Source organism: Mytilus californianus, unplaced genomic scaffold (assembly GCF_021869535.1).
Source record: "Mytilus californianus isolate M0D057914Y unplaced genomic scaffold, xbMytCali1.0.p SCAF_4, whole genome shotgun sequence".
Lineage (NCBI taxonomy): Eukaryota > Metazoa > Mollusca > Bivalvia > Mytilida > Mytilidae > Mytilus > Mytilus californianus.
The window spans coordinates 72,076,180-72,102,355 of NW_026262690.1; the positions used below are offsets into that span (position 1 = coordinate 72,076,180).

At 32.3% G+C, this 26,176-nt stretch overlaps 1 protein-coding gene across 2 annotated transcripts; it reads left to right on the forward strand.

Moving 5' to 3' along the window:
* Window positions 1-3,409: 3,409 nt before the first annotated feature.
* Window positions 3,410-25,720, forward strand: LOC127738463 (E3 ubiquitin-protein ligase Godzilla-like). Of its 2 annotated transcripts, none has more exons than XM_052249717.1 (10): window positions 3,410-3,516; window positions 6,294-6,385; window positions 10,097-10,177; window positions 13,999-14,130; window positions 15,497-15,596; window positions 17,379-17,484; window positions 20,013-20,160; window positions 23,520-23,634; window positions 24,302-24,382; window positions 25,165-25,720. In XM_052249717.1, exons 2-10 carry the CDS (start codon window positions 6,320-6,322, stop codon window positions 25,263-25,265), a joined length of 930 nt encoding a protein of 309 aa, XP_052105677.1. In that variant the 5' UTR covers window positions 3,410-3,516; window positions 6,294-6,319; the 3' UTR covers window positions 25,266-25,720. The 2 variants fall into 2 exon arrangements, with proteins under 2 accessions (XP_052105677.1, XP_052105678.1); XM_052249718.1 differs by lacking the exon at window positions 3,410-3,516 and adding an exon at window positions 4,130-4,281.
* Window positions 25,721-26,176: the final 456 nt, after the last annotated feature.

Sequence of the window (26,176 nt, forward strand, 5' to 3'; positions counted from 1 at the left end):
AATGGAAGGGCAGAAACGAAAATTAGGGAACAAATAGATTGATATGTTCTCCGTCCGTGATATTTTTTTTTTAGAAATCGGAGGTTATGCATTTTTCAGATCCAACTGAATAGACACCCATGTCATCGACTTGATATCTAATTGTTCTGCTTAATTATGTAATAGATAAATTGAAAACTTATGCTAATGGTGTTTTTATGATAAAATACTTCGTAATTTAGCCGAAAACAGTCATTTTATTTGTTTCTATTAACTTTTAAAATTTTTGTTACTATAGTAAACATTAAGTAAGCATTTATCGCCTTCTCTAACAAAGAGCTTCGATTCTTTTGTTCTATTTCAACTGGGTTTCCGCCTGAAATGTCATAATTTCTCCAGTACTTTTACTTATTTCCCCCCTTTTTAACGTATTCTTACTGTTTTCATTTGAATTAACAATAAGAGTATTGTATGACCGATGCCCCTGAATTCCAATTTTGAATAAATTCCAAAAATGAAATTAAAAAGGAGGGCCCAATCCTCTAAGCGCCTGTGATTGGAGATCTTGTAGAATTCGGGAATTATGAGAAAGCACCTCAAAGAAGGGAATAACATTTTCTTAAAATTCAATTAGTTTTACAATTTGAAAACATTATTAATTTTCATGAAAACATTCTGGAATACATTTGTCTTACTAATGTATCAGAAGCTGTTCTGGTAATTTTTAACATTTGACATTGTTTTCATTCTATCAGTTTTATGCGTGAAACAGATTATAACGACATTCATCTTTAACATGTTAACGATAAGATTTGCATCATCAGTAATGGTTGCGGTAATCTGGGTGACTGTTTAAAAACAGGAGAACTATTTTCAACTTTCGTGTTCAACATTACTTTTTTATCATATATAGGTAAACTATTGTAAATAAAATACACAATCAAGAATTTTGAAACGCACTTGGTTATTGTCATATATGTGTATACATGTTTATATGAAATTTAATTGCGTGGTAGCCCTTTTAATCGCCCTTTATGTGATTGTGGACTGTATGTCGGTCATGCGAGTGTCCAGAAGGGAGAAATACAAACTTTATTACAATCTATTATTACTGTTTTTTGTGCATTGTTTTTAACAATTATAGTACATCATATCGATGCACCTCACTTAACTGCCATTTTATTGGCGACTAATTATTTATTAGCTACTGATCTGCAGGTCAATAACCGAGTGTCTTGGGTTGTCGAGTTCAACTGTAGAACGTATATGTTTACAGTGTTTATTGTTTGCAGTTGCTTTTCGAAAATTTTGTACTTGTGACAGTTTTATGAAATTATTATATAAGAATTGTGTGCTTTGGTTGTACTTTTCTATAATATTCATCGATTTTGGGCGATCCCTAGACTTCATTCGATTTTATATAATTACATATCTTTTCAAGACACTTTATGAATGTATAAATTGAACTACATAAGTGAATGACAAAAGTGTCATTTTTCGTTCAATCACAGACCGTGACTCCTTAACATAAATGAAAATCGTCAAAAACTTGACTCGAATTTTGATGATATAACAACACAAAATTATCAAAACTTGATAAAGGATACACAATATCTATCTGCTGTATATGCATGCCTATTTTAATAACTAAAATCTTCCTTTAGAAAACCGGGTTGTGAAAAGAGATTGGCTGTAGTTTGCTTAACCTCCAGAGGAAAATATTTCATGCATATTCATGACGAGGGAAAAATAACAATCAAAACAAAAGGTAGGGTCTGCAATAGGCGGTCGACCGGGATAAAGGGCGAGAAATTTGGAATGCCACTGGAAATAAGGATATATTGGGTAGGACAGAAATTTGGCCTTACAACAAGACCCCTCAAAAGTTGTTGCAAGGGTTCTTAACGTGCAGAGAGCGTGGCATTCTCTCTACACGAAACATCGGATTAAACGTCCCCAATATGACCGGGCGTGACTGCGAATTTATGCGTCTCGCACAGCAAAAAGGACTTGATTTCACAAGCGTTTTACTGCCGATCGTGGGAAGACCAAGGGATGACCATATTTCTATACACCAGTCAAAAAGAAAAATAATAAGAGACGCACCTACATATCATTATGAGACAGACTTTAAACAAGAACTTCTCAATTAAAATGAAAATAACTGGGATTTATAGTAACTTTACTTCTGATTCGCTACATAGATGAATAACTCAGCGTTCGTCGACTTAAGTTATTTAAATCTATATCAATGAACCTGAAATAACGATACCACAGGTACAGTAAAGCCTGTATAACATTCAAAGTTGACAACAAGGGTCGGTTGACATCTAAAACTTTACAAATAAACGAAGATTTCGATTTTTTCATTGTGAACGTTCCATTTCAGTGAAGCGACATTCCAGCTGTGCCTGCACATTGAATATATGTACGATATGATACGATAGTATAGGGCTTACGTATCCTTTCTTATTTTCTTGATAGAGGGTTGCTGCTTGCAATGACGCTGTTTTACCAAGGGTTTCGAATGGTAAAGTTGGATGCACCCCAATGACGGTTTTACAGACACTTTTCCTCGTTTTAATGGGTTCGTGTTCTAAACAAACTTATATTAAAGTGCGATCTTTGTTGGCTTTCGTAAGGGCGGGGAAACATGATAAATTAATGTAGGATTTTTGAATTTTGGATTTTGAATTGTGAATTTTGAATTTTGAATTTTGAATGATCCTTCTCGGCTTTCGTACAATCCTTTGAGCGTTCCTAGTGAAGGTAAATCCAGAAAAGCGCATTGGATGCATGAAATTTATAACGTGTTGTTTTCATTTTATACAGGACTGGGTCGATACCTCTGCTGGTGGACTATCAGTCCCCGAGGGTATCATCAGTTCAGTAGTCAATTCTTCGGTAATGCATATATAATTTTGACTGCAATAACAACTACATGTATGTGACACAAGACAAAGAGGTGCCTAGCTTATATCTATCATAAATGGAACCTTAAAGATCAAGAGGTCACTAAATTTGAGTCAATTATAGCTTGATATCAGTATTGAAGAGATGCATTACAATATACAATATATTATATTATATATATAGACCATACTTTATAAAAAAATTCACCCTTTAGATCCAAGAAATTCCGGAAACGGGTCTCGAGTAACCAAAGACTAATTACAATTATTATAAATTTCAGCATATATTGTATAGAATCCTTAATTTATTTCTTATTTTCTTAAAAGCTTCACATTTCGTCATTTCATATCTAATAACCTTGTTGATGATTTTTTTTTTTCAGAGAGACAGAGATTTAAACTAATATTTTTTTTTAATTTCTATATTTTACTGTTCAGTCTCGCAACATATAATAATGACTTGCAATTTTGAGATATAAAAGCTCTAGTTTTAATGACGTTCTTTGTTCTTACGAAATGTTCACCAAGCATATATAAATATATCCGTTTAAAGGTAGATTCTTTATAATACTATTGATAATCATATTTACAATCGATTGGAACTTGTAGGTAAACACACAAACGGGTGAGTGTAATATTATAAACGACGTTACATGTATATTTATATGTATATTTATACATGTATTAACACTCACGGTAGATAATTTTTGATTGTTTATTTACTTGTTTTGTTTTAACTTTTTAATGATTAATAACAATAATTTGAATCTGATATGAATATATGTAATGTTCACGTTAGACAACATGTTAGACAAGGAAAAAAATCTGTCGTTTGAAGTACTCATTCATTTCAAAACGCTATTATACGCTAGAAGTGTAGGAAGGGCGCCTCTTTTTTTATATATATTTTTGTTGAAAATGGAAGTAAAATACAAATGGAATTATATCTAACCTATTCTCGGTCAATATTCATTTTCATTTTTTACCTGGTGCGCATGTGTATTGCGTATATTTATACCTGGTTTATAAAGACTTCAAAGGCAATTTCCGTGTTGTCCAATATATAATTTCCCCGACACGGATTGTTCAACAAAGACTATTTTTATGTTATTTATGTTATATCGTTTAACTTCTACGATTTCTGAACACATTGAATATAATCCTCATTTAGAACGTGTTCCCTGTTCCAAGTTTCCTGATCCACCGAGGAAAAGCAAACATTATAACAACACTAGGAGGAAGTATTTTGTAACATTTTATGTCCTGTTGTAAAACCCCCATACGTATTCCGGGATCATGGTATAGCATAAAATATATAACTAAAGATAACTAGATACATAGTAAAACTACTGCGTAATAACATATACAAGATTTACACTCTCAAACATTGGTAAGTTTTTTTTTTTGTAAGGGGACGACCATGTGATATTCTTGGTGGGGCTGGGGGAGAATGATTTTCGGATAGACAATTTATTGTCATGTGTTGATACGCATGCTTAATTTTTATTTTCACTTTTGTACACAACTGATTTTTATGCATTTTGTAATGTAGAAGATTCATTTTCAAACTATATTGTGCAAGGTTATTTACTTTCATCTCTCACCAGGCCAGCATATTTATTTTAAAAATCCTTCTGCCCTCCCCCTCCAAAAAAAAAATTAAAAGACAAAAAAATCGTCGTCCCCTCATCAACAATTGTACTTGTATAGCCTTGGATTGAATAGTTTTGTAATCATGTTTACAGATCGCATAATGCGTCAACACAAGTATACATTTATTTTTTTTTTATTGTGGAAAAATCACTAACTCTATGGTAGATGCTAAACAAAAAGACTGTTGACAGATGTTTCCTGTTACATGTATAAAGTTATAGTGTATCAGTATATTGAAAAATAGCAGCGTGCTAGTCGACTCAACAGTGGCTACTGTAAATAATGTATACTTAATGTATTAATTTGTGTTTCTAAAGACAATACATGTATATAACGGTAATTCCCGCAAAATTTGGTTTTGGATAACGATGCCCTTCTTGTACACTTTTAGGATAAATACCCAAAGTTTGTTAATCTTTCGGAGGTAGCTATAGGGTCAAGTTAACTCGAATTTATTCAACAGAAGGGCCATTGTTAACATGTATTTCATTGTTTCTTTGTTTAGACTTACAGTATCACAGCTCTATGTGTGTACTTTTGAGGTCTTAACGGTATTATGGCTTTTTTTAAAACAATATCTTATTAACGAACGCCTGGGGATAGCCAAACCCGAAATTTTGAGTAAATGTCTAAAATTTGGACCCCATTTATCTCTAAAATTAGCACACGAAGGTATATTTTTATTACGTATTTGAATTGGCAAGGTGAAAGTTAGCTTGTATGCAATTTTTTGTAAAAAATAACCGTGGGATCAAAATTGTATCGTATGCCCTTAAGTATTGATATGTGTTTATTTGTTTCATATTATATCTAACCGAATATAACGACGGGGGAGAAACGGCAGGATACAATAACGGGATATTAAATTGTCTTTTTATTCTGAATCGACGTATCCATAAGTAACTTTCTATAATGTTAATTAGCATATTCATCTCAGTCTTTATTATATATTTCTAGTTATGAATCACAACAACTGATAAGTAAATAAGAACTGTTTTGCAAATTTCATTGAATGATTAAATTACTTTAAAATGGAGTATTTGAATGTGTTCTGAAGACGACCAAGTGTTTTTAGCCTTTAACATAACTTTTACAGATTCAATCAGAAAACTCATTTGATAGATTAGATTTATGTCGCTATCATATTACAATCAGACAAATAAACATATCAAATTTAGTCTGCTAATATAGAACAGGACTGGAATATATTTATCTCGTAAATAGAAAAAAAATTCTGAATTTTTTTTCAATCTAAGTCTTCATATTATGAACATTATATGATGGAACAATGAATAAATAAAAGATTAAGAGATCAACGAAGCTAACTAGATAGATAGATATTTTTATTTTAAAGTACTGTGTAACAACTTTGTACATGTACATGAAATACAATATATTACAATTTTAAACACATGTAGTAGATAAACATGTATATTTATACGAACCAGCCTTTAGAGGATTATGATGCACTGTCGTTTATGTACGAAATAAAAACTGATATAAATATAAGAAGATATGGTATGATTATCAATGAGACAAATGACGTAAGTTAGCAACTCTAGGTCAACGCCCGCACGGCCTTTAACATTGAACAAAACCTATACCGCATAATTTTGTTATTTACGAGATAAATGTATTATAAGCTATAAAAGACCCCGAAATGACAGATGATACATATTTAGTCTTAATGATATATTGCAAAATAAAGTGTCAAATTCTAGTATTAAAACGCGTGTTCTTATATTTCAGTTAACAGAATGATTACGGGTTGAGTTATGTTTGGCTTGATATTCCTATCTATATTGGCTGTTCCAGTATGCTGTTCTGTTAATGTTGTTCATGTAAGTTCGTCTGCCAAGAAAATATGTTGATTAGATATTTTTTTACGTCTTTTAACCTACCAAGTTACCGAATTCAATCGATGTCATATTGTGGACCATTAAATTATACATATTTACTTTCGTGCAGTAAATAGATAAAATGTATGAATGACCAGTAATTACTTCCGCGAGAAAATATTACATTTTAAATGAATACTAATGTGAAGTCTAACATTTATCTCGCGGAAGCAATTACTGTTCAACGCTTCCAAGTTACCACGAAAGGTTACACTTCATTAATAAACTGTAGTTTTTTTTTCTGTTTAGGTCAGGAACCTGTAATTCAGTGGTTGTCATTCGATGCTGTCTGTTATGTATATTGTTTTTTTATAAATCAGGCCTTCTTTTTATTATTTTACATTTTATCATATCGGGGCTTTTTATAGCTGACTGTACGGTATGGGTTTTACTCATTGTTGGAGTCTGTACGAAGACTATTATTTCTTAAATCTGATTCATGTTGACTCTGTTGGATAGTTGTTTCAGTGGCCGCAATCATTCCACCTTTCCTTATTTTATATTGAAACATTTGCCTCAAGTAATTAAGGAATAATGTCAAATAAATGTTTTTTCTTTCTTTTTTTCTTTTGTTTTTAATATAAAAGCGTATAACCATGAAAAGTTCAATATACATGACAGACAGCATCGAATGAAAACCACTGAATTACAGTCTCCTGACTTGCAACAGACATACATGAAATGTGGCGGGGTTAAACATGTTTGTGAGCGCTCAATCCTCGTCTAGCCCTGGACCGTTGTGTAGTAACAAGACAACAGAAGAACAGACTAAAAAGTCAGTTGGAAATGGCTAGACTCATCAGATCGGCACGAAACACAAAACAAAATTAACATGAAGACAAAAAGACATAATGTGCCGATGTGAGAGGATTTGCAGTTACTGAAAGCTATTTCAAAGCCAATAACAACTAATGAGTTAATGAGGTTCTCCAAGACTAAGGTATCAGTCAGTACACTTCAAATGAATTTAGTGTAAATACATCATAAACATTCTGAGAAAAAGCATGATCTTGTGCTATACCGAAATATAAGTCAATAATATAGACAGGATTTAGGTTTTCATATATGCATATAATGCTTTGATTCACCAAAAACCAAATACATGTCAGTATCGATGAAAACAATAGCCAAAGACCTATCTACGACGATAAATTGATATTCATTAAATATAAGTTTATACAAACTTAAGGATCAATGAGTTTACGTGGATCGTATCTAAATTTATGGGCTTTCTAAACAACCTACCATAAAATTAGGATGTGATATCCCATTTTGATTATAATTGTACAGTTCAACCAAAATCAAAAATCAAAACATGCGTTCAGACGAGACCAAACAAAAATATATATTGTATCACTGACAAATTTTGTTCATGTGAATTTTTATATAAATCGAGTTTGTCCGTTAAATTTGGCTGTTTAGTGGTTATTCAAAGTGAGTCAACCAGAATTGAGGCCGAATATTTAAAATATCACTATAAAAGTGTGAATGTTGTATATATATATGAGCAGAAAGTTGACATTGAATCAGAGCTAGGCCACACGAGGACTCGTCAAATAGTGTTTAACGTACCAATGTCACTCGAACATAGCTGTGTATTCCTGGATCAATTGTAACCAGAAGGACGATCCTTTAGTGTGGTTATTACAGTCGGACGGGAGAAGTGATGAAATCCATACTTAAATAGCGTCAGCCAAGCTAGCTGGTAATCATGACATAACAAAAGCATATTCATTTTTCTGTGAATACTTAAAAATAAATTGAAACAGCACTGAGTAACACTCCAAAATAAGAAAATACTTAGAAAATATGCAGGCGTTTCTCGGTAGACACATTCCGTAAATCGGTACACAGTTGTTTGTAACACAATGAGGGTTAGAACATCATTTAATCACATAACGACAAATGTGTACTACATTAACAGACTAAGGGAATAAGAATATTTATTATTCCAATCAAGGGCACTTGATGGGCAGCATAACATGTACACATAAAACAATACATCATGATTTGTAACAGAAAAACATTTTTATATATTAAAATGAAACATTAAAAAGTTCAGACAGATGTTATTATCTTCATTCTATAAAAATCACATACATTTAATTCCAGGCAGGATCAGAACTATAAAATCATTACAATTATCATTGTCATTGTTATTACATACATTAATTAACATTTCGTCTAACATCTAGACATGGAATAATATAGCTCCCTAAATATTTAAGTATAGACAAATTTTCATTAGTAAATAACCAAACAAATTTTGCCTCATTTGAAAGATATATAAAATTGGGACAGATACAGTTTATCTCCTTGAAAAATATCTCCCTATCATTATTGTATGCTGGACAACTAGTAATAAAATGTTGTTCACTATACAAGTGGTGTTACAATTATTTTGACAACCGTAATAAAATCACCTTTGGACAATTTGTAACAGTTTTTCATTACATACAGACAAATGAGTATTTAATTAATAGACTCTTCACTTTATTATACAATCCGTTCTGACTTCAACTACGCTGATACATGTATCCTGCAGCAAATTAATAACCTTACACAGACTGACCAGGAAGATTGACCGTATATAAATACTAAGAAAGAAACAAAACAGGAGATTCCATCAGGTCTCCACCCTTTTGGGTAGGCAGGAATTCATTCACGACCAGAATTCATTTTAGTCTGGACCGAAATTATACACTATACGATCTACGTGTCCGTGTGACGTTTGTGAACTTTTGAACATTTGAACTTTAAAGACAATTTGTGAACTTTCGAACATTCAACTTTAGAACATTCTTAACTTTGTAATTCCATAATAAATTTTATTTACTTACGACTTCGTTATATGTCGAAAATATATATTTATATAACTTTCCTCAAAGAATGACAGTTACATACTCAGCTAGTGATATGATAAAAATATTAGTTCTCAATATCTTTGACTTACTGTCATGCTACGTTTGTTTTTTTTTTTTTACAATTTTACCGTACACTTACTCTGAAAGTTTCTTATTACAAGAATTAATGATCATATGGATTGGCCGTAAACTGATCGTCACAGAAATGTGAACAATCCCTAAATATGATCGTTCTACTTTTGATCAAATACCAGTCAAACGTGGAGAACAGTAATTTATTAATCAACAGAAAAACAGAAACTATCAATTACATTGCATATATAAAATGTATTTGTCATTATGAAAACTATGCAGGGGACCAGAGACTTTATACAAATACCCCGATATTGCCGTCTGGGTTATAAAGAAAGTCTTAACACTGTACATACGTTATGGTACCAGAGGTACCTTCTCTGCCGCCAAACTTTTTCTGGTCTACCCCATCTGCCAGAGTTGGGCGAGACTATGGTAGTTATGTATGTGGTGCTGTGAATAGTAGAGACAATGTCTGCCTCTACCTCGGATATCATGACCCACGCGAAAACTCTCTTGATAAGGCCAGTATCTCTCTTCTGCCAGACCAGCTTGACTCTGACTCATACTAGTACTATACCCCAATAGTTTTTGGGATCAAAGAAAGGCGAAACGCCGTGCCATAAAGATACATGGTTAGCTATAACAATTTTTTAAATAACGTTTCAGGACGACATAAAGAATAAAACATGAAATTAAACCAATATTGTTTTTGCAGATTTTCTCAGAAGATATTGTTGAATCATTTCGCGATATTCCTGCAGGCTTCGGTGGAAGTTTACCAGATGCAGGCATCAAGGTAAGATAGATTGTCATTGTTTTTCTTGATATGTATTTTGATTGAGTTAAGCCATTTCAACTGATATTTTATAGTGTGTCTTTCTATGTTGTGATGTTACGCTATTGTTTCAGGTAGGGTGAAGGTTGGCGCCCATTAAAACGTTTAAATTTGCTGCATTTGTTTGCACCTGTCCTAAGTCAGGAACCTGATGTTCAGTGGTTGTCGTTTGTTGATGTGCTTCATAAGTGTTTCTCGTTTCTCGTTTTTTATATAGATTGGACCGTTGGTTTTCCTGTTTGAATGGTTTTACACTAGTAATTTTTGGGGCCCTTTATAGCTTGCTGTTCGGTGTGAGCCAAAGCTCCGTGTTGAAGGCCGTCCTTTGACCTATAATGGTTTACTTTTACAAATTGTCACTTGGATGGAGAGTTGTCTCATTGGCACTCATACCACATCTTCTTATATCTATATAAAAATAAGAAGATGAAGTATGATTGCCAATGAGACAACTCTCAACAAGAGACCAAATGACACAGAAATTAACAACTATAGGTCACCGTACGGCCTTCAACGATGAGCAAAGCCCATAACGCATAGTCAATTCATACGAGAAAACTAACGGCCTAATTTATGTTCAAAATAATAATAAAAAAAACCAAATATGTTACACGGCAACAAGCGACAACCACTGAATTACAGGCTCCTGACTTGGGACAGGCACATACAAAATGTGGCGGGGTTAAACTAGTTTGAAGGCGCCAACCCACCCCTAACCTAGGACAGTGGTGTAACAGTACAACATAAGAACAAACTATAAAAATGAGTTGAAAAGGGCTTAACTCATTAAATGGATACAAATAGAAATGCATCTAAGAAAAACACACAGTGGACGTGGCAGAGTACTTATACATCCCCACAACAAAAAAGACACTAAGTACAGATCTGAGAGTTCTCGCAGCTACTGACAGCTAGTTAACAACTAATAAAAAAAAATACATCTAAGACTAAAATATCAATTAGTACACATCCAACATCCAATGGATTTATTGTAATGACGTCATTAACAGTCAGAGAAAAACATGACCTTGTGCAATGTATACAGTTTATTTTATTATTCAAATTAATAAGATGATGATGATGGATGGCTGCTTAAGGGCATACGATACAGTTTTGATCCCATAATGAAAATTTGCTGAAAATTGCATATAGGCTATTTTTTTACCTGATTAAATCAAATATGTAATAAAAAATATACCCTCATGTGCTACTTTTTGAGTAAATTGAGGTTGAAATTTCAGATATTTCCTCAAAATTCGGATTTGTGGATGTATTTTTCCTTTCGACCGAAATACTTAACTCAAGCTGTTTTTTGTTAAATTATTTGTAATTTCTGTTTTAAATAAATGTTCTATAAATTTGTCAATTTTATTTTTACAAATAACTCATATTTATCAAATATTCATGAATGTAGAAAAAACACGTCATTTTTTGCTGTATATTTATCAAATTTAAAAAAAATTGCACTATTGACTTTTTCATGAAAATTGGTACACATAATCTTCAAACGTAATCAAACCAAATGTCATTCTAAAAACGAGGGGTCCATGAACTCGTTTTCAAGTTATATCAGTTTGAATGATAAAAATCAGTTGAAAACTGCATTTTTTCCCGATAAGTCACAGTTTGACGCGTCGAAAATAACAATTTACGTTAGCAACGACATTACCTCCCCTGTAACTGTATCGTATGCCCTTAACGTCCAGCGGCAAATAATATGCATACTCAGGACGAGAACATGTTAATGTAATATGAATATTAACCCTGCTTTGTACTAGACCGACGCGCTGAGCCGGAATTTGAACGTGCTAGTTCATAAGGTAAAAGTTTGCAGGAAGACATGTCACCAGGGGCGTAGCTAGAGAGAGAGAGAGAGAGAGTGAGGGACAAAGTTAACATATAGGAATTGGTCTTTCTATGTATGCATTTTAACCCTGTAAGACATGTATGTGTACGATAAATACATACAACTGGTGTAAACTTAGAGGAACTTTTTATATTGCGGGCATTGTTTAGAAAATACCAGCTACATAGTTGTTGGTACCACAACCATACCGTATACTCGCTTTGAGTGCAAAAAAAAACATAATCCCTTTAGGGTTACCAAAAATCTTAGAAAATTATTATTTTCCGCTTCGCCCCAAAGCACACATCTTACTAGAATGAAGACTCTTCAACTCGTATCGATCCGGGAATAATGACTGTTACCTTGTGAACTAGTTCAATATTGACTAAGTATGTAGGTCTAGACAACACGAATAGTTCATTTTCACATCACGTCAACGTATCTCTCCTGTGTGCATGTAATATTTGCTACCGGACATTAATAACCATTCAATCAATCAATAGTTTCCGTATACTAGTAGATGAGAAGTTGGAACTGCTGTTATTAAAAAAAAAAGTACACATTTTCCAGTACATGTTTTACGTTTTTATTTATTTTACAAAAAAAAATCTTTTATATAGATTCGATAATTCTAGTCGTTTCTATATGGGCCGGCTATACGAATGGTTGATTGTAAAACCATTTAAATAAATTGTTAATTTTAACTTGTTTTACTGGACTATTAGGTCATTTAATTTTAAAAAGAACTGTCTGTCCGAGTAGGACACTAAACTGCTGATTCTTGTTCGAAAGATACACCAAACTTTTATTACACGTATCTTCACTGTTAACATCTAGATATTGCCATACAACTGGTGGAATGCATATGAATTTGTTAATTAGCTGGCTAATTAAAAATGCAGATCATGAAAAAGATCGTGATCAAAGTGCCATTTCCTCTGAAAAGTTCATTAATTTCAACTTCGAATATTCCTAACTACGTAAAATTCGAAATTCCCATCTCTCTCTTGTAGAGTTTACCCACAAAATTTTTAAACATCTAAATACATATGTTAAACAAAATATATGAGAATGTGTCCACCAAGTATTTTGTATCCATGATGTTTATACTAACAGAAACTCCACATATAGTATTGTGTTTATGTTTATTGTTTGTTTTTTTAAAAATCTACATTGCTCAATACAAATACTAGCATAAAGAACAAATCTCCGTGATTTTAAAAGCTTTCACGTACAAAAAACGCAAGCGACAATGTTAAGTCTTCATTCGACTCGAAGTTAAACAAATAGTTGACCAAAAAACCACAACAAAAATGTCCACGTTTTATTTCGGTTGTGATTGTTTTGAAACGCTATATATGCGGAGCTTCCGGGTGGCTTCACCTCCCTGGCCCCCTACCAGGGCTTTGCCCTAGACCTACTAGGGGCCTTAGGCGGCCCCAGACCCCTCACCCTTTAGTTTGTGATTCCACTTTATTAAGAAGGTAGCTACGCCCCTGGTCACCTTACCCGGACAAAAATTCTTCTGACTCCGAGCCGACCAGTCTTTGCTCTTACTCCTTAATGCCGCGTGCTTAGCGGAGAAGCAGCAATTACCATTTTTAAAGTCTTTGGTTTCGAACCCACGATCTCCCGCACTCGAAGCGAACACGCTACCACGAGACCACCGAGGCGGTTCAATTAATAAGAAGCTATATATAATAACACCCAAGATTAATTTTAATGTCTCAAATTTAATGAAAATTAAAAGCAGCAAAAACTTTAGAATTTCAATACGTATAACTTTGTATCGGATACATGATCTTCGAATTAGTGTAATTAAGAAGAACTAAGCAATAGTCCGCAAAACACTACAGTACATTAGTCATCTACATTTAAACATTCAAATAGTTTCCAAAGTACATTTTTTATAATATCATATACATGTATATTCTAGGGGTTCCTGAAATATTTGAAACCAGTTTCTAAAGATTCATGCCACTATTATGAACCTTCGCCGCCTTGGATCGACAGCAGTACAGTATGGATAGCATTGATGGAGCGACAAGGTTGTGAATTTGTCAATATGGTTAGTAGGCTGATCATCATTTGCTATTTACACCATGGTTGTTTTAATGTCAGTACACAGTACTACTAATGCTGCTATCTTATTGTTATTTTAAATGTAACTGATACACGTATTGATAGTTTTTCATTTATAAGTGTTTGCTTCTTTATGTCGTCCCAAATTATTTTTATGAATGAAAAGAGATGTAAGAGAGGTAAACGATTATGATACAGAAACGGGGAGAAAACACAACTTTTCATGTTTTTTTTTCAAAAATTGAAATTTGTTTTCTTAATAATATGAATACGAAAATATAGTATTTACAAAATTGAAAATTCCAGACTAATTCTTAACATGAAAAAACATGTTTCGTATAAAAAAAATTGCACTATATGATAGAAATGAAAATATATCTAACCGAACAAATATTTTCAAATTCAGTTTATGGAAATTTATGGACTTGTCTATCTGATTTTTTTCACACAACAAGGTGAAATGGACCTCACCATATTGAAAATTCTAGTAATATCAGTATAAGCTTATAAAAAAAAATCCTCTTCAAAGCAAGTATATATATTTTGTAATCTAGAACAATTGAAATAAATATAAGATTTCTTGTACTTGAGTGCTTATTTTTTACAACATTGGCATCCTTAGCAATTTTACCAGAAATCATCAATTTATTCTCCCTTTTGAAATTACTTCAAATATTAAACAAGTTTCAGTTAACTCTTATATACGGCTTTCCTGGTAAGACTTTTTCTTTGGTATGGATAATTATAGTCAGCTCGAAGCAAATAATCGATTCGAAATAGCTCTTACTAATATTTCAACAAGAATATAAAAAGAAAACGTTAAAAAATGACATTTTATAGGATAAAGTGATCGATATAGACTTCCTTAATTTATATGCATGATTGATGAAAACTAAATCTTTACTACGTCTGACCTCTGGATGTGGGTCAATTAGCCTGAGAATATCTAGAATGGGTCAGTCTCATATATATACGTTCTACTCAAATATGATATTTGTATGCTTTTTTGAACCCTTACATGTAATATATAAATCGATAAATCTATGTCCGTTTCATGTATTCCCATTATCGTGTTAATTGGGCGTGCCGTACCTGTCCATTTTCCTGCTTTATTTTGATCTGCATTGAGATATCGATTAAGGCAGGCTTATGAATTTGACATTGATTGAATATTAGATCGGTAAAACTTTAAATAATAATAATTACAGTGTTTGACTTAAAATATCTGCAAAATTTGCTTCTTATTATGTTTTATTAGTCGACATTATGAGAAATCGTACGCGTTTAAATGCAAAAGAAAAATTGAAAAAAAACCGAAATTTTAATTTTGTATTTAATGTCTTTGCATATAGGTACTCGCTGCACAGAAACTACATTACAATGCAGTAGTAGTACACAATAACGCAACAATGGGTAATTCGGTATTTGAAATGACAGCCAATGGAGTGTCAGGTAGGTTAAATATTTATACTCAGCGTCAATTGATAGGGGACGGTGTATTTATCCAGTCCAATTATACCTTTCAATAAACTCAGCATAGATACCAGAATTAAAATTGTGTACGCCAAACGCGTGTTTCTCGTCAGTGACGCTCGAATCGAAATAGTTAAAAAGGCCAAAATAAAGTACGAAGTTGGAGAGCATTGAGGACCGAAAATTCAATGAATCGTAATCAATCAACAGTTATGCGTGTCATTATACGACCATGCTATGACCATCATGGATACTACCATCAGCCAATAATACGGTCACTTCTTATGAGCAGCATGCAAGAAGAAAATTTCCTATTGATAAATCAAGAAATTATTAAAAAACTAAGGTTCCAACTTCCTCAGGCAAATTTGACCTTAGATAAATTTGGCGATTTTGTTAAGGTCCTTTTTGGTCATACAGCTAACGTTATAGCGTATGTAAGCATCCTAACTTTCGATTTTTTCTAGGTTTGACCGTTGTTAGTGAAGATAAATCTAGAAAACCGCTTCGGATGCACGAAATCTAGAAGGCATTTTTTTTCCTTCATTTTCATGCAAGTATTAAATTGTGGAGCAGAAACTTTAGATTGTTGGAGAACTTAATTTCCACCACCGGTTCTTAGTTTAGTTTCTGTTGTGTTTGATTTAGTTTTTTATCAGTTTTTTATATTTTGTCGTTAAACGTCTGTCATGTTTCAATTGGACAGATTTGTCTGTATTTTAACCTAAAATTTCACATGTTGTCATATTTTTAAAATTGAGAATCACTGTTGGTTTATAGATTTGATAATGTCTTCGGATTAGAAACTAGACGTCAACCAATAAATGCGCTCCTGTGTGATACCTTGTCGTCGATTAGGACTTATCCTTAAATTTCAGATAGAGACATGAATAAAAGAAGGTCGTCACTAATGGACTCATGTTTAACCCCGCCGCATTTTTGCGCCTGTCCCAAGTCAGGAGCCTCTGGCCTTTGTTAGTCTTGTATTATTTTTAATTTTAGTTTCTTGTGTATAATTTGGAGTTTAGTATGACGTCCATTATCACTGAACTAGTATACATATTTGTTTATGGGCCAGCTGAAGGACGCCTCCGGGTGCGGGAGTTTCTTGCTGCACTGAAGACCCATTGGTGGCCTTCGGCTGTTGTCTGCTCTATGGTCGGGTTGTTGTCTCTTTGACACATTCCCCATTTCCATTCTCAATTTTATTTGTTTGAATAAATACTGAATAATCAATCAAGAGGATTTGTAACATAAGAATTCTAATATTTTTTTTTCCTTTGAAGTACATATTGCTTACTGCCACAATATATTTTTAATTTAAGATGTTTTATAGATAATAACATGTCCTTGTCTATATCATCCCGAAACTCCCATATCAGCCCAAGATATAATTAATAATAACTAATTAAAATGAGTGCGAATATGATATGAAATTTCTAAACAATAAAAGAATCTGATAATTTTTAGAAATTCTATTAAAACAAGATTGCGCTCCTATTTTGATATAGTCGAGGACCAATAAAATAGAGTTAGTTTTTAGTAGTTATATGATATTGTTGTTTTGTTTTTGATTTACAATTAACGTTTTTAAACACTGTGGTATACTTTTTATTTTGTTCAAATTGAAATTTAAAGAGTTAAATAATTGAATTGATAAAGTTAAAGGGATATCTTAATTATTTCTATTTTTTTCACTTCTTTTTTACATACTCTCGTGCTATAAATGGTTTAATGTATACTTATTCATAATTCTTACAGGAAACAACAGCAAGAATATTACTATTCCATCTGTATTCATTTCATATAAAGATGGAATATCATTAAGAGATTATGATCTCAGAAATGATGTTAGAAATAGTTCAAGGTTTGTATTGACTTTTCAAAGACTCTCGACACTGAATTATTAAGTCATGATCATTTATGAAGGCTTTTCTTTCTAACCAGTCTTGTTCAAATCCAAGTCTTTTGATAATGTTTAAAAATCAAACAAAGACATACATGTTTAAACAAAATAAAAAACAACGTTCTACAGGCAACATTTTTACTTTTATGTTTTTTTGGTAAATGTATTGTTCAGTTTCTTTTTGATTATAAGTTATAACTCGCGGAGTATTAGTGTATTTTCCAAAAACTTTGTAAATAACGCTTGGAGTTCTTGAAAAGTTAAATCCAAGTTTGAATATTTTTTGATCGAAGTATGAATTTACAGTATCAATATATTGTTTAAAGTGTCAAAATAGAGACAAAGTAACTGAGTTTATTATACTCCGCTCCGACCGAGAGGGTATACTGCTTTACCCAGAAACTACAACCGTATATAACTTTCTGAAAATTAGTATCAAGATTCATGTAAATAGATATAGGAAGATGTGGTATGAGTGCCAATGAGACAACTCTCCATCCAAGTTACAATTTATAAAAGTAAACCATTATAGGTCAAGGTACGGCCTTCAACACGGAGCATTGGCTCACACCGAACAGTAAGCTATAAAGGGCCCCAAAAAATTACTAGTGTAAAACCATTCAAACGGAAAAACCAACGGTCTAATCTATATAAAAACGAGAAACGAGAAACACGTATGAACTACATAAACAGACGACAACTACTGTAATCAGATTCCTGAATTAGGACAGTAGCAAACATTTGCAGCGGGATTAAACGTTTTAATGGTACCAAACCTTCTCCCTTTTCTGAAACAATAGTATAACATCACAACATAGAAACACACATGCTTTACCGTGTGATGCGTTTTCACATCCGTCATTCGTCAATTTTCTGTTACTCAAATAATTATATATTCTAAAACACAAATGTGTGTCTCTTTTGACTCACGAACTACGGAATAAGAGCCTCTTGAAATTTGGCATCAAGCTTCATATGAGTATATCATACTTATAGCGAGGGTACCATTAGTAAGCAATGCCTCAGAGTGCATCATGTTTTTTATTCAAAATATCGAACATGAAACATGGGTCAATTTTGTTTATGTCAAACATTTAATTTGCATGCCATGATTCTGAAATGGGTTTCCACTGATCTTAATTGAAAACATCCTTTTACAAATCAATTGAAATCTACACGTGCATTACTGGTAAGTTTTGAACGAGTCCAACAAACCAACCTTAAGCTCAAACAAACGTACTGTGTATTTGTATTTAGAAATGAATAGTTCTTTTTGTAGTTTTATGGGGTGTTAAATTTATGACCGAAGCGTGTATTGTATCAAAGCGGAAGCATTATATTATTCTAATAGTTTTTTAATGCTTAAAAACTAGGAAATTACCAGTTAAACTTAGATAATTGTTTGTTTTGTTTTACATATTCCTACGCATTGTTGGAGTATTATCACATAATTACATTACATGTATGTATCAAAAGAATCCGTACTTTTGATTGGCTAAAATAAATCGCGAGGCATTCCAATATCTAGTTGTATTTCTCAATAAATATATAATAATAATGGCATTTTTGCTTTTGATACTGACTTATTCAGCAAGAATATCAAGCGATCCCGCTAAGGCGAACTGATGAAGTCAGTTTCAAAAAATAAAATGCAACTATTCTTTTTATCGTCAATTTGTCTTTACAAAATGTTTTTTATTGGTTGAGAATATGAAATAAATGAGTTAGTTAGTAAAACTACTTTTACGCGTACTAAACGTTTTCATAGTTGTTCGGTTGTATGAATGTAGTCGCGTGCATTTCATTGATAAATTGACGCGGATGGACATGAACACGCGACGTCCTTGCACTGATACGTGACCTAATATTTTCGAGTATCAAGTCATGTCCATAATCTTAACAAATATTAGGCAGTAAGCGAGAAAAGCAATCGAGTTGAGATGACCAATTATAATCTGTTTATCGCTATTTTACCTATGACTACATTGTCAATTTCATGCCAATTTCATTATCAACGACACGTGCCCCTTAGTTTCTAGCGATAATTTTTATATCACTCAACTCCGCTGAGAAAGGAAATTATCAGTCAGTAAGATCAAAGGAAATTTTCGTAAAGTATCGTAATTTCATGGTTGCAGCATTAAAATGTTACTAAAAGAATTGTAAGCTTCTCGTTTGTAATATTATAAGGCTGTAAAAGAGTTGATCGTGCACACATTTTTAGTATGAAGCGCGGAATTGGCTTCGCTTAACGCATTTACATCCAAATGAAAATACAAAAAAGCATTCAGTTCTTAAATAAAGCACGGGCAGCCATCATATATGTTGCTTTTTAAAAGAACATAAGAAATTACTATAAAATAACTATAAACCACCGCGTTATGTTGTTAGACAATCAAAATGATGGAATCCTTATGATACAATAATGGAATGTGATTATTTAGAAAAATTCTAATTCAAAATTGTAAAGAAATCTTTATCAATTACAGGTACTTGGTACAAATTGAAGACGGCAAAGCATTTACTGATTCAGACTCAGATTCAGAAGATTCGAATCCTCCGGCTTTTGTATTTTGGGGAAATCTGGTGTTGACAGTACCTTTAGTCTTCGTAGTAGTATGCTGTACTTGTAAAGTTGTAAGTTTATCAGGGATTACGCTCAAAATTCTTTATTACTACATGTTTAGACTCTTCATGTGGTAAATTAGACTCAGGTCCAATGAAATCATTATGCATATGGTAACAAAGCAAAATTATCGTTGTAAAATGGAATTACTTTTTTGGTGAAAAAATTAATCGAAATAAGGCTATAAACGAATAATCATTTTTTATTTTATAAACAAAATACGTATTGTGTTTAAAAATGTTTTTAGCGTTTCACTTTGATTTTATAACTAGAAAAGTCCAGACAGCAACTATTCAAAAGTAACTACACATTTGTTAATTAGTCATTACACATCTGTTCATTCTGAATTCAAGTGCAATGAATGTATTTTTGCTTAGTTGTTCCATGTGGAAAAAAGTAACATATTGTAGATAACTCTTATTATTCCACTGTTTAAACATATTGATAGTTTAATCAATATTTGATTGGTTGAGACTATCCCACGTGTCATTGAACAAATCTTCATATTCCATTCTGAGGATCATATTCCCCTCTGAAATGTCGGGATTACTTCGTGCGACGTTACGCGCGGTTAATGTACATAACGTTTTGAACTTCTTATTCTTCTTAAAATAGCGATAGCAAAAATCATTATCATGTTCAAATTTATTTCAGACGATAAAACAAAAAGACTTATAATTAAATTTTGATCCTTACTGTTTATCAATGGGTATGTCGTGTTTAGTTTGACTTACAAAAACAAGCGGATAAGAAAAAAATGTATTCAAAATAATGTTAAATGTATTGATAGTAAACAAAGCATAGTCAGTGGAATAAAACATTCATTTCCCTTTGCCTCGGGAGATATGAAGATTTGCTCACCCTCGAAAAATTATATTTCCCTCGGGCAGAGCCCTCGTGAAATATGAATATTCTTGGGTGAACAAATCTTCATATCTCCCTCCGGCACGGGAAATAAATGTATAACTTTGGAAATTCTAAACACAGTACACGATGGCGAACACGAAAAAACCCTAAATAGCAATTCTAAAACAAAACAAACCAAACTTAACAAGATTAATGCACAGGCAAACAAAGTAGAACATTACATATTATAAATTTAAGCATTGCCCAACACGAACTGTCAGCAAATTTACTTCATAAGCAGTGTTGAAATATTCGTCTATATTTGCCTAAAAGTTGCTCCGATACAGTTCATTGTATGTGTGAGACTAATAAGAAAAGTTTTAAATTAGCTATTATTAAAGGATATGAGCAAATAAGCCCTAATACGGATAAATCATCATGTGCAATACTGATGACGTTGCCCTATCGATATAAATAAAGAGTTGATATTGCTTTTCGGACAGGGCCAATACGGAAAAAAGCCGTATTGGCCCATGGGCTAATACGGGACGTTCACTTCCGGTTTCAATTTTCTTGTGCCTTACTTAACTTTGGACATTTGTATTATATTTTTTTAACTTAAAATCATAAAATAAAAAGTTTTAAAAAAAATTATGTTCAGTATTTTGTAACGTCTTGACGTCTTTAAACGGAAATATTTCACAGCCTTTTCAAGTACGACTTTCGATTATTGACACTGTTTTATTTCCGTTGATCAATCATTAGAACGCAGACGATTCAAGAGTAAGAATAGAAACTGTCTGATTTATTCTTCCCAGCTACTTTTATTTGCTAGATAAAATGAATTGTAATAGCATAATATTAAGTACTTGGACGAGAAATCAGAAATTACATCTGACTGACAGAAAATGTTGACAAAAAATCCATAGACGTGAATGCGAAAAGACAAGTTCAGATATGAAATTCTGTATCTTCTTCACGGTAAGTTTCTAAGTTTATTCTAATTAAAAGAATTAAAATCATTTAACAAAAGTGTTATGAACTGGCTGTTTCTGTATTGGCCCTGTTATAGATTCTCGGTCAGCTGTATTGGCCCTCGACTCTTCGAGTCTCGGGTCCAATACAGCTAACCTCGAATCTATAACAGGGCCGATACAGAAACAGCCAGTTAATCTCGGTCAGCTGTATTGGCCCTCGACTCTTCGAGTCTCGGGTCCAATACAGCTAGCCTCGAATCTATAACAGGGCCAATACAGAAACAGCCAGTTAATAACACTATAGTATGAAAGGCTGTCCAAACAAAAGAAAATCCACGAGAAAAGTGTTAACAGTTTTACGAAGCAAAACCAGTTGTCACTTTACTTTATCACTCATTACCTGTAAATTCTCATTAATTAATCATTTTTATTCAAAAATTCAAAACTGGAGTCGAACGCACATATCATGTGCGGGATTCAAACCTCTACGAACTATGATTATTATATGATGTCCTGCTATTATGGTTTCGTTTATAGTATAGTTTTTAGATGAAATCAGTCATCGGTCGGTAATTAATAAAAGTGTCAATAGGAAGGCATAAATAGTTATATATTGGATTTATTAACTGCTCTAGCTCATGTTTTTATAGTCATAGACATTTTTAGAAACTTCTAGTATTTAATGGGATCTGTTAAAATCACCCAAATTAATCTAAATTAAAATTCTTTTCAGTGCATTTAAGATTAAAATAACTTTAAACACGACATTAATGAACATTTTCGTCTTCTCATTGGTCATTATGATTTCAATCAACAATCCTAATTTTGTATAACCTGATGCTGTGTGCAACCTACTTTCTAAAAATCAGTTTATAGACCATTATGTTTCCATTTTGGTCATTAATTCTTTCCATTTGGGTAAAAGCCTTACGTTGTAATTAAAACAGTAGCCGACAAAGAGTTTGTATGGCTTGAAAATGTAAAAACAAGTCTAGGTTTATTTGAAAGGCAAGCCATGTGTAAACGGTCGTTCAACATTGTGTCCAAGTCATGTTTCAATCAATACATTTCTTCTAATTTCATGAGTTTTTTTTCTCTGGAAAAGTCTGAAGTAATCAGGATTGAAAGTATAAACGTAACACACTCAAAGTGACTCTGAAAAAATCCTTCTATGGGAAATGAGAGATTAAAAATCGTGGATGAAAATCATAAACATGTAAGTTGAAACCATAAAGATAACGTTTTATTGCGAAGCCTTTATTGGCATTTTAAAGAAATTCGTTCAATAGATATTCATAAAATCAGTTCTATGTGTCCTTATCAAACTCTAATCGATAAAACTAAAGAGAAAATATACGAAACCTTATAACTGTACCAATATATATAACCAATATAACGGACTGAAAATAAAAACACCATTTTCTGTTGACGACTATCCTTCTTTCCTCTTTCTTTTGTCTTTGATACAAATTAAAATTGGAAAGCATAATTTTGCTTACAGAGGAAAAAGGTAAATGAAAAATAAATATCAATATTTTCTATTTCAGAAGTACGACCAAAGAAGAAGAACCTCTACAAATACTCTAAGAACTCCTAAATGTGTAAAAACAAACAGAAAAGAAGCCCACGAAAGTCCCATTAGAATGACAAAATTTACAAAAGGTCCGTAAACTAGTTTTTTTGTTCTCTATTTTTATCTTTTAATCTGACCGTCGATAATTGCTATTTAAGTGTGTCAATAATTTTGATTATGATGACACATATATATTTATACAAGGTTAAAACATTATTTTTAGTATACGCCAATGAGAAATTTACAAAAAAAGAATTATAAAGGCAAAAAAAAGTCCATATCGTATTAATAGCATTTGTTATATGGTGCATTATTTAAAAACAAATCAGTAATGTAATAGAAAACATTTAGAGTTAATAAAATATTTATGTGAAATTCTATAGTCAAATTAGTAATTTGATGACGAAAGAAAAACAATTTCGATATAAGATTTGAATCGTCATTCTTATTTTACTTATTTTTTTGTTTTGATTATCATAGGACAGGCCAAGGTTGGGTAAAAAAAAAACTAATCATGCCCTCAACTATTTAAGATGTTTAAAAATAATTAGTTTTAATGGGGTTCGTGTTGTTCAGTCTTCAGATTTCAGAGTAGCGTTTTGTAGACTGCTGTTTGTCTTTTCGACGTTTTTTTCATTTTTGCCATGTACATTACATATATACTAGTATTGTCTGTTTTTCATTGACTAATGATTATTGATTGTCCTTTGGTATATTTTGTCTCATTTTTAAAACCTGTACCGTTTTCTGTTACAGACCACAGATACGAAACTTGTCCGGTGTGTTTAGACGATTTTGTTGAGAAAGATAAGATATGGATATTACCGTGTGAACATGGTAGGTAATTTAACGGCGGCGAAAGTTGAATTTCTGAATTGTTCCATTGTGTCATAAATCTAAATAACTCGGATGCTTTTATCTTGTAATAAATAATTTCTGATCAGGAATATTTCATTAGAGTGGGTTTATATGAGATTATACCTAGAATTCTTTATTTTTGTAAATTTTCAAATCATAGTAAAATGGAGAACTACATGTCGTATACACCATTGTTTAGGGACAAGCTGAAGCATGCTTCCGGGTGCGAGATTTTCTCGCTGCGTTGAAGACCCTTTGATGGCCTTGGGTTGTTTTTCTGTTCTTTGGTCGGGTTGTTGTCTCTTTTACACATTTCCGGTTCCATTGTTTATTCTATAGCTGAATTACTGTAAATGCTTTCTTGTTAGTTCTTTTTCAGGAATGCTAATATCATAAAGAAAACACAGTTAACAATTGCAAATTATATTCTCATATATTCAACATGAATGACATGATAACAATGTCGCGTTGAAAAAGAAAATAAAAACGATGCACGTGTGCTATGACAAGAACTTGTCTGTATAAATTTTTTACGAACTCAGCCGCGGATCCAGACATTTTAAAAAGAGGGGTTTCAAACTCTTGGAACACCATGAAACGTTCACATAATAAAAAAAAAAAAAAAAATTCAAATCGAAAAAAGGGGGTTCCAACCCCCGGAACACCCCCCTGGATCCACCAATGGAACTTGCATAAGTCCGGCGTCAGATATTTATAACGTGATCATATAAAAGAATAATTAGATTGTGTTTCCTTTTCAGAATTTCATATACACTGTATAAAACCATGGCTTACAGAGAAACAGAGAACTTGTCCTGTTTGCAAAAGAATGTCAATTTCCTTGGATATTAAGAATGTTTAGTATGCAACAAATGTGTAATCAAATCATTGTTTATGTGTGTTGTAATTTTTATGTGTGAATGGCGACAATCAACAAATCAAAATATTATTTATGGTTGAAAAAAAATTATCTATTTTTAAAATGTCTTTTAATATTTATTTATGTTTTATACCATTAATCTTTTTTTATCGTTTGATATTTTTATGTGTAAGGGTTCTACGAATTCCACGCCTATGTACTCACTGTTATTTTGTCTGTGTGGTGATATATTAGGCATTAGGGATAGTTGCATGTGAAATTGAAAGATGTCCAAATATTGTATTCTTGCAGTTACTATTTATGTATTTCTATATGTTATAATGGCGATTTATTATCACATTAATATGTTTTGAAACCAATGTTTGCATTTAATTGTATTTTCCATGTTTGTTAACTTGTACCTCAACATTTGAACCTAATAAAGTATATACACGTTATGTTTTTGTTGTACGCATGTCTGAAAATCCATTACATAATCTTTTTTATCCTGTAATCAGCAATTTCACTATAATAATGGAGGTGTACTTATAAACATGCGATATTCGTGTAGTCTGATTAGACGTCTATGAACCATAACTTAAATTTTGACGTACACACAGAATGGAGCTGGCATTTTATCAAATTTTAAGTCATTTACAATACATTAATAAAGTAGCCTCAAAATATACAAACGTCATTAAATCACAATGATAGTATCTACTCAATGTAAATTACACAATTTGGTAAAAGCAAAATAAACATTCAGGAACCATTGTAGTTAAAATCTATTTAGTTTCGAAACAAATCCATTGATTTTGAATTTGATATCATATTACATATACCCGCCATCAACGGAAACTCGCCGCTCAGGAAAAACCAAATATTTTGTGAAAACTGAATCTCGGAGCAATGCA